The sequence below is a fragment of the Prunus dulcis genome, unplaced genomic scaffold, assembly GCF_902201215.1.
Source record: "Prunus dulcis unplaced genomic scaffold, ALMONDv2, whole genome shotgun sequence".
Classification (NCBI taxonomy): Eukaryota; Viridiplantae; Streptophyta; class Magnoliopsida; order Rosales; family Rosaceae; genus Prunus; species Prunus dulcis.
This window is the reverse complement of record NW_023010336.1, coordinates 8002-17657: the sequence shown is the minus strand read 5'-3', so window position 1 is coordinate 17657 and position 9656 is coordinate 8002. Positions and strand designations below refer to the sequence as shown.

At 32.9% G+C, this 9656-nt stretch overlaps 1 protein-coding gene across 2 annotated transcripts; it reads left to right on the top strand.

Annotated features, from left to right (window-relative positions):
• The first annotated feature begins 1572 nt into the window (after positions 1-1572).
• LOC117613473 lies at positions 1573-9343 on the top strand. Of its 2 annotated transcripts, none has more exons than XM_034342082.1 (11): positions 1573-1795; positions 2336-2412; positions 2567-2642; positions 2730-2802; positions 2926-2977; positions 3343-3404; positions 4667-4730; positions 6256-6313; positions 6427-6513; positions 7922-8015; positions 8929-9343. In XM_034342082.1, exons 1-11 carry the CDS (start codon positions 1713-1715, stop codon positions 9019-9021), a joined length of 819 nt encoding a protein of 272 aa, XP_034197973.1. In that variant the 5' UTR covers positions 1573-1712; the 3' UTR covers positions 9022-9343. The 2 variants fall into 2 exon arrangements, with proteins under 2 accessions (XP_034197973.1, XP_034197974.1); XM_034342083.1 differs by having other exon boundaries at positions 1685-1795; positions 2602-2642.
• Positions 9344-9656: the final 313 nt, after the last annotated feature.

Here is a 9656-nt window from a genome sequence, read left to right as displayed (position 1 = left end):
AAAGAGAGGGCAAAACGGGAAAAATACAGAACAATCAGTCAAGGGCAAAATGGCAATTTTACTGTGCAAAAAGAAAGGAAAAGCTGGCTGTACAGTTTTAAATGGAGGCATTTTTGTAATTTTACTGTGCTTAGCTACAGTGTTTAGTTGCATTGGGTTTTAGTATATAATATAGAATTTGATTTATTTAATTTCCAATTTCAGTTCTTTTTCTGCTTTTCTTTTCAATAAAAAAGGTGTTTTTTTAATTTTGTTTTTCATGAGATTTTAGATTTTATTAGAAAATACAAATTAAAAGAGAAAAGGGAAATATTTACAACGCAGACAATGAATGACCAAGGTTTTTTTAAGACGAATCATGTTATGTTGTCTTGGTAACGCAATTTCTTAAGACATATTGCGTCGTTCTACTAAAGCCTTACGAGAAAAACTTAGAAGCGCAAAATTTTGGTTTTAAAAAATGAAGATTAAGAGATATATGCTTTATTTTATTGATGTGTCTTTACTTTGAAGTTAACATCAATCACAATTTTCCTTTTTGTTGCGAAAAAACACAAATAAGAAATCGAATTAATTTTTTTATTTTAAAGATTGGACAAAAGTATATAATTTCATTTTAACTGGCTTGTACTTTGAATATTTTGAAGTCTTTTTCTAGTGTAGTAAAATAGTATTATTTTGGGTGAGCGATTGTAATCAAAAGATCAATTATGTTTAACTAAAGTTCAGGTCTAATATTCAACAAATTATTGACAAATATTCATATTCGATTTGTAGCAGCTATCGGTCTTTTTCAAAAACACAAAAAAAAGAAGAAGTCATTTTAAAAATATTTATAAATAAAGCTATTTTGTTTTTCTTTTTTAAATTAGAGTAAAATTGAAAATCTAAAAATTGGGTACACGGCTTTAAAAAGTATCCTTTTGCTAACATTTCTTATGAACCTTGGGAAGGTTGGGTTTTTATATACATTGCCTCTCCAAATTATCAGAAAAAAAGAAGGGATTTTCAATTTAAATCCCGCACTTCTCTTTGTTCACCTCAATACTTAAATCATTAAGTTGTAAGTTTTATTATTGTGTAAAAAGACAAAAAAGGTCATCCAACTTAAAAATTAACCCTAGTACATCTATACACACACCCCACTACTCTTCATATTAAGTTTTAGAAACCTCCTTCTATCTTCTTGTTTACAATCTCTCTCTCTCTCTCTCTCTCTCTCTCTCTCTCTCTCTCAACAAGACCCAAGTGTTAGAATTCCAGTTACAGTTCTTGGAGAGAGGTAAAGTTGTTCTCTTTCTCTAGAAAGTATTAAATTTTGGATTTGAGGTTTCATTTGTTTGTATTTTTTTTTTTTTTGCTGGGGAACAAAGAAAATTGTGGAGTTTAAATAGAAAATCTCTTTTAGTTCTTATTTTTTTAGCTTGGGGTGTATTTAAGGATAATTTAGAAAGATCGTGAGGTTTTCTTAGAAATTATGAAAATTTCAATTAAAAGTTGGGATGAACTTAGAATATATGTGAACTAAGAGAAGTGTGAGGTTTAAATAGAAAATCTCATAAAGAAAGATGAATGTGCTTTTTATATAGAAAGAAGTTTTCTTTCTCCTCCCTCATGATCTTCGATTCAACCCACCCCCAATTTTAATAGCATCTCTTAGAACCAGAATAGCCCAAAAATTCAACTTCCATATTCCTTGCCCCAGATGAAAAATGTCAATTTCCAGATTAAACTTATTCTTGCTATTCTTTCACCTATTAATCCTTCAATTCTCACCAAGAATCTCAGCCATCAGGTACATTTTTTATTTTTCTGTTTTCTATTTTCAATATAATTTTGGTTCGTCTCTTTGGTTGCTGAGAAAACAGAGGAAATCGGGGGCAGAAGGTTGAATCTTGTGGTAATGCTGATTGGGTTCTTGTTTATGTTCTTCTGAATTTTGAATCTTGACGGCTTTCCGTACTGGGCATGGGTTTTATTTATTGTTTATTTATTTAATAGTATTAATACAGTATCTACCAACTAACAGAGAAGAAGAAAACGTAATACAGTATCTACCAATTTTGCTCGTGAAACTGAATTTGAAGAGAATATGGATGCATTACTAATGGAAATTTCTTATGTTTTTCTCTGGGTCATATAGTGACAAGACTGCTATTCTTTGTGCTATTTGTTACTGTGGGTTATCCCACAACACAATTGCTCCTTTTGATTGCTTGTGTCTCAGTAGTTTGGTGCTATATTTTGTACATTTTTGTTATGGCTCTCCCCTAGTTGATGATATGCTCGTACTGTTACAATTTACAACATGTTCGTTTTCCCTTCAAATTTACAGGAAGGATGTTGGATTTCAAGGGAGGCGCATTTGCAAAAATACGGTCCTTGGAAGACACTTACTATCTGATGATAATGGTCAGCTTGCCCATCTCTAAGTTTCTTCTTGTGTCAAGTTTTTCCTTTTTTTTGCTTATAACTTATCAAAAATCTTCTGATAACGTATCATGTCTTGTTTACTTCATTGTCAGTTTTAATCCCCTTATTTATATAATCTATATTTGCATTTTAGGCCATGTCTGTGATGCTCTGTCTTTAAATCCGCAGTCTCGCTGCTGCCCTGAAAAAGGAGAAAAATTCTCTTGTCATTGAGTTTTTCACTAAGTAGAACTCTGAAATTCTTTATCAGAAGATTGAGCAAATTAACAACATTCCTGCCTCCCTTTTGTCTGCAGTGGTTGCAATGTAGTTTCAGAGTGTTGTGATTCTTATGAATATTGTGTTTCATGCTGTCTAAATCCCTCAAGGGTAATTTCTTGAATTCTTCATATTTTGTACTACCATTTTCCATTGTCTATATTATTTCCTTTGTGTTTTTCTGTTCTCTTTTTAATATTGTAAGTTTCAGTATTAGTGGGTTTTATTGTGCAGATAAAAGAGGAACAAGTAATGAATGTGAAGGTTGCCAAACCAGCTACTGCAGGTACAATTTTAAATAGTAGAAGGTTTTGAATCTTTTCTCGGAGGCTAATCTTGAGCATTCGCTGCTCTGATGCTGCATTAGATCTCATTTCAGAGATTGTTGAGTTAAAAATCCACAAAATGACATTTGCATGAGGAGTCTGACAGTTTTAGGGCTCATTGATAAATGACTGTTCAACTGCTATTTCTACTAGGTTTTGGAAGATTAGAAGCCCCGATTTGACTATTTATCCCCTTTATCCATTGCATGGAATGAGTCTTGTGAAACCTCTTTTTTGCCCCTTGCAGAGGCAATCAAGAAATATATTTACCCCTGAACATAATTTTATCTTGGGATAATGTGTGCTCATGGTTTTCTCTTGGCAGGGAAATATTCAAATGTTTTTGATTTCTGTGCTGGGAGGTGTCGTCATAATTCTGAGAGTGTGGTAAGCAATACATATATGATGTAATTGTTCTTCTTCTTGGAGGTGGTTTTTGGCCTTTGGGTTTTTGTCAACTCATGGACGATAGATAGTGTTTCCCTCATTTGCGAACAATTTCACAAACTTATTTATCGAATGCTAACTAATATGTTGGTACACACGTAAATAATGGATTAGACTATGCATGAAGCGTTGATAACAGGAATAATGTCACAAAAAATTACCAATGATACCATGTGCTACTCTGATGCACTGAACCATAGATGAACAAATTCTGGTTCTCTTTGTGTTTTCTTTTAAGGTTATAAAGCTCATCACAAAGATTTCGTCAAGAAATATATAGCAATCATTTTATCTTTTTACTGGCATTCTGTTACTGTCTCCTCAATACTTCGTTCAGAAATTGGTGATCAAACTTGATATGAGAATTCATTTCAGAGAGGTGACTGAGTTTTAAAATCCACATACTTGTTCTGATCGTTGAGTTTAAAAATCCACATACTTTTATTAGATTGGGATCTTTTTTAAACTTCAGAAGTTTTGTCATTTATTAGTTTGTGTTGTCATATTCACAAAAACTAGAAGGATCCGCATTGTTTCTCAGACGGTATAAGGGAAAAGATAAGAAATGTTTAATACTTTACTTTAAAGCAATTTTGTACTTATTGAATATTTATTTTTAATTAAAATAATTTCTTTCCCCAATAATCCTCTGAGATATGAAAGGAGTGGGTGATCTCGTGAGTCTTATTATGTTATAGGTTTCTCTGGTGGCTACTTCAGGATATGTGTTTGATTACAGTCGAAGTACTCGTAGTATAGTTAGGATTATTGAGAAACTGTGGATCCCAAAAGATTACGCTTATAGGAACAATCATTTGTTATTAAACCTCCCCAAAAAATTGAATCAACTACAGGCCTTTCACATGCAAAACTGAAAAACTTACTTGAAGTTGAGTCGCCTGTATTTGGATATAGGATGAAATAGTCAACCAGAGCTCTCATAACATGAAAAACTTAACTTTGTATAAAAGGGATGCAACAAGTATATCAAGCCAAACATAAATCACACTAATAATCATTTCAGTATTGAAACATGATAAATAAGAGCAACTACAATAACACTGGACTTCCCCAGATGTCTTATTTAGTTTGACTCATTTGTTTTCATTAAACTACCTTACACAACAGTAAAAAATTTTGATTTTATTTTACATGATTGCAATATGCCTGTCATACTGTCTGAGTAAGTTTGAACGTTTCAGGTCCACGAAAATGCTTACCTTAGTGATTTCCATCACTGTTTTTCTCTGCCATCAAATTCGTCAGGTAAGGTCCAGCTTTGGCAATTATATTATGATGTACTCTTCTTTAACAATGTTTATAATTTCCATAGTGGGTAATCATATTTTAATGAGGACAAATGTTTGAAGGTTTATGACCTTTTTTGCTTTTATTGTTTGGGGGATTTCTTTGATTTATTTCGGGTAGTTGGAAGAGGGGGGAACATAAACTTTCAATGCCATATGCTTCCATGTCTATTACTTGTTTCTGTTGATTTTCTATCTTTTTTCTTTTTTTCTTTTTTGTGTGGCAAGGGCTGTGGTCCTTTCAGTTGTGTAATCCCCCCTTAATATTATCCTTATCTGTGTTACCTTGCCTCCAACACTAGCGTAACCTTTGTTTCCTTTATCTGCTTATGTGTTAAGTGATAACTAGCTCATGGCCCAAATTATGATATTGTTGATGCAGTTTCCATCAAATTTTTATAGTTGTTTTTGGATTTAAAAATACACTGTTTCCTTCATTGAAAGCATGAATTTTTGTTTTAAAATTGGCAATGGATGCTTAGATATTTGTAATGTTTCCGCTGTTAGTTTTTAGTTGGAGCTTTCCTTTGATGGAGAACTTGTCTGTCTTTCTTTTGGTATCCTTTTCTTTTTTTAAATATCAACAGAGGGGTGGAAATTGAACTTGGGATCTACCTCGTCCAACATTCGGAGGAGAAGTACCACTAGGCTAAGAGCTAGTTGGTAAAGTAATTGTTTCTTATAAAAAGAATTTTTGTTATTCTTATAGTAACCTAAATATGTAGGATGATCTGAAAAATTACTCGAGAGTGAATATAATCTTACTAAGATACAGTGATACACAGATAATGAAATTAGAATGGGTAGCCTGGGATGTAGACCCCTAGACTAACCTCGAGAAGCCTAGCAACATACTAGGGAAGAAGACTTTCACATGGTGGCAAGCAGCTGCATAACCTTTTTGATTTTGGATCAGACAAAGCAAGGAATTTCCATGCACCTCATACCTTCAAAATCAAGCTACTAACGGTTTCTGAAAAAGGAGGTTCCTACTTGCTATCTTAGAGGAGCAAACCAATACCACAAATTACTTATACAAACAAAGTGAACTAGAATGTAGTAAGTATTATCCCTCGTAGGTTTCTGATTTCCCATAATTGCCCACGGGTATTAGACACATTCTTATTAGAAGCCTCATTACTAAATTTGGTTTTCTTTCCACACTATTTGAAGCTTCATTATACTGTTTTTGCTATGAATATAGTAATGCCAGTGCCATATCAAACGTTTAGCACATTAGCATGATAGGTTGATAAAACTTTGTTAGGTAGAAGGTTCTTTGTTATATACTTGCATTAATTTCGAACTGGACTATTGGAGTATGGTTGTTCTATATCGATTGTTTTTTTCTTACCTCTCTCACTAGACTTTCTTATATGGTATAGTGATTTATTGATTAAATTAATACCTATCTTTTTGACTGGGTGCAGTTTACAGCTAGTTAAAAGGATTAATTTTGTTCTTTTTAAAATATACGTTAACAGGTGCAAATTATACATTTTTAGAAGCCAGACTGAATGGCATTAATGTTCTTGTTGGAAGGTGAGGTTTCACAACAATTATTTCTTGATCTATATGTACTTATATATGTATATATTTATAGAAAATCTCAACCATAGCTGATTCACAAGAACTTGCTATGGTGTGGATGGCAGGCGAGGTCAATCATGCGATTCAGTTTGCAAGTCAAAGGGACAATCATGTGTTCCAAATAAGCTTTTGGTACTTAATCAGTGTGACATGTAAGTTGAGCATCAGGTAGTTTAATTTTGTAAAATTTATTATTCTTGTATTTTTTTTAATTGAAACATTGCCATCACACCTACACCCAGACATGTAGGGGTGGTCCTGGGGTTTATGGGGCACCATACAAAAACTAAAAACATGGCCCTTTTATAGTGAAAATAAAAGGCATGCATATTCAAATTGTGGTCGGTTCTTTTCCTGTATCACCATGATATTGAAAAAAAAATTGTGCTGTATCTCTCTGTAAATAGAGAAGTGTGGAACTATTAATTTGAAAAAAGAAAAAAAAAACGTAAATATGTTTGTAGTAAAGAGGTTTAACTTTTTCTTTTTTTTCCTTCTAAATTTGGTTTCGATAGATGCATAATTATTCCATCTAGTATACCCAACGAGTTTATTTTTAAATACTTAAGTTTAATTAGTATGCTCCTTATAAAAAAAAAAAGGTTTAATTAGTATGCTTTTTGCTTTTTATTTTTTTATTTTATAAAAATAACCACACAGCTCAAGTGACTGAAGATTTAGCAAAAATTTCAATTTCAAGAAGCCTAATTTTTTGTGGTAAAAATGCCCAAATTATTATTGAGTTTAAATCCATATTTCAGAAGTTCGTCCAAAGTCCAATTATAAGGGTGTGGGACCCATTATTTCAAGCTCATATTTAGGTGCTGTACTGATTGGACAAATACATATTTCCTACTTCATTCGTTGAGTTTTACCATGGAATAGACTTGTTTGTTCCTGTTGACTTGTGGAATTCCTTCCTACACAAATACAACTACTTAATTTATGAGAATTGTGCAATCCCAATATCCACTGGAGCCCATGCTTGGTCCCTGTGTGGGTGCACAGTCCGCACCTGCTTGAGGATGGCTCCATATATATCATGTGTGTGGATCGGGTTATTTAATCTAGCATTCTTGTACTTGGTTTTCTTGACTGAAGTATGTTCTTTCATCTACATTTTACTTTCCTCTCCCTCTAACTGTCTCCAGACCCAATAACAAAATATTTTATACAGGCTTTTGACTTACTTTTAACTTCTTTTTTTAATTTCATTATTTTCCATGTAACATTTTAAATGGCACTTATATTGATTCATTGGGATAGAATTAGATTTCAGGCATCATGGATATTAGTGTCTAAACATTTCTGGTAGTTTCTTTTTAGTGTTGGCATCCAAAATGGTAATTTGTGGGAGTTTTTGCTTTGTTGGTTGGTTTGCTAGTCTTTGTTTGTAGTTTAGGTGTTCTGCTGGACTGCATGTCTATCTCTTTTTGTTTTTTGTTTTTTGTTTTTTTTGTTTTTTTTTGTGTTCTCAATAAAGTTCTTGTTTCCCTTAGTTTTTCTTTTAGGAAACGTTAACCAGATTTCTTTGCATATGGTTGTACCATATTTGAACAGTATGCAGAAATATATGAGCTGCAAGGGAACTTGCCTGGCAAGTATTGGTCCAGACCAACCTGCTGAAGTTGTTGATGATGCTCCTGAAGATTTGGTATGCTTCGTTTTCAGCATTAAAGTTTCTGTGTTCTGGAATTGTGTTTTAGTATACAGAGAATCATATTTCCTGCAATAGCTTTGACACAATCATTCTGTCTTTAAAGAATTTGTTGTATTTCTGCAAAGAAATTTCAGTCACTGGAGATTATTATTACCACATAGGCATTTTCTGGCTAGTAATTATTTTAGTTTCAAAGTTCATGCATTGCAAAACTTCTACTTAGTTGTCTTGTAGTAAATTTTATTGAGTGCCCTATGCACTGCCTTGGATCTTGTACCACACCTATATTGTGGAGGTTGATTTAATGATTATTGATATACCACTGTTCTCACATATGGACTTACCTACTTGGCTGCCGAAATGAGGCTTTATAGACATATAATGACATAAGGCCTTAACTTAAGTGTTATAAGTCCGGTGTATTCTATGTAGATTGCTGATAGAGCAATGTACTTTTTCTCATATCTTATGAGTCTAACTGAGATAGCTCATACTTTGGCAGTTAATTTAAATATGAAATTGCCCATGGAAGATGTGCCTGTCCTATGATGATTCAGCACTTGAGTGATCTCTTTCCTTTTGGTGGCACACTAACTACTTTAAAGTTAAAGAATATGATAGGCCAGGCTCTCCATTCCTGTGTGCCACATACTTCCTTGATAATAAATCAGCACTTCTCTGGCTTCGATGGATTTGTTTCTTTTATATTTTTTTGTGGTGCCACACTTGCCAGTTTTGCAAAATATTATGAAGATTTAGTGTAGCAATTTTAAAACCATGATCTAAACATTATATAGCTCAGATGCAATCATTGTTCTTACTGTTTTGCTAAAAGGAAACAATTGGAACCAGAAACATCTTATTGCAAGAATTTGTGTTTAGCATTAATATCGCTTATTACTTTCAGAATCCTGGAGCATGCTTGTTTACTCAAACACAATCAATGCTTTCTTGTTATGGTTCACATCAGCATACCAGGAGACTGTGCCCTTGTGCATAGTGCAGTATCTGGTAAGTTCAATTTCTTTCGATACATGTATTATTTGAAAATTAAGTCTGTTGAGGTATTAGAAAAGACCTTGCATGACTTGTAATAAATAATTTCGTAACGGATATCTGTATATTGTGAGAGTTCAGAAGGGCTTGAAGCACCTATAAAGCCCATGTGATTGTCAGAGCTAATGTAATACTGTGAAGCTATATATATATATATATTTATGAAATTTTTTGTAACAATACATAGAATTATTTGAAGTTCGAACAGTTCAGATATCACAATCTTTCATGATGAATGAGACAAAGAACCTCTTGTTAGCTGCTTTTCCCAGTTAGTTTACTTTTGCATTAGCTTTTGATAAATGGCACCCAACTGCAGAATGTAATATGCAATTGTTTTACATTACAGAACATTATCAATCATTCTTTTTCTTGATCATATGTGTTCTCGCCACCTCTATCAATTTCTTTTTCTTTATTATTTTGGGTTGGTGGGCAAGTTGTACCACTTCTTCTATCCCTTTCATTGTTCCTAATCTTTGATTTAAATTTGCTCCCAACTAAATTTCTTGACTTCAAAGAAATATATCCTTTGTTTCAAAGAAAATGAAGAACAAGCAAATTATGAATTTAGCCTTA

Coding starts and splice junctions, on each gene's coding strand:
- LOC117613473 (XM_034342082.1), top strand. CDS start 1,713: ATGTCAATTTCCAGATTAAACTTATTCTTGCTATTCTTTCACCTATTA. Junction 2,413..2,566: donor CTTACTATCTGATGATAATG/GTCAGCTTGCCC, acceptor TTTGCATTTTAG/GCCATGTCTGTGATGCTCTG. Junction 2,803..2,925: donor GCTGTCTAAATCCCTCAAGG/GTAATTTCTTGA, acceptor TTTATTGTGCAG/ATAAAAGAGGAACAAGTAAT.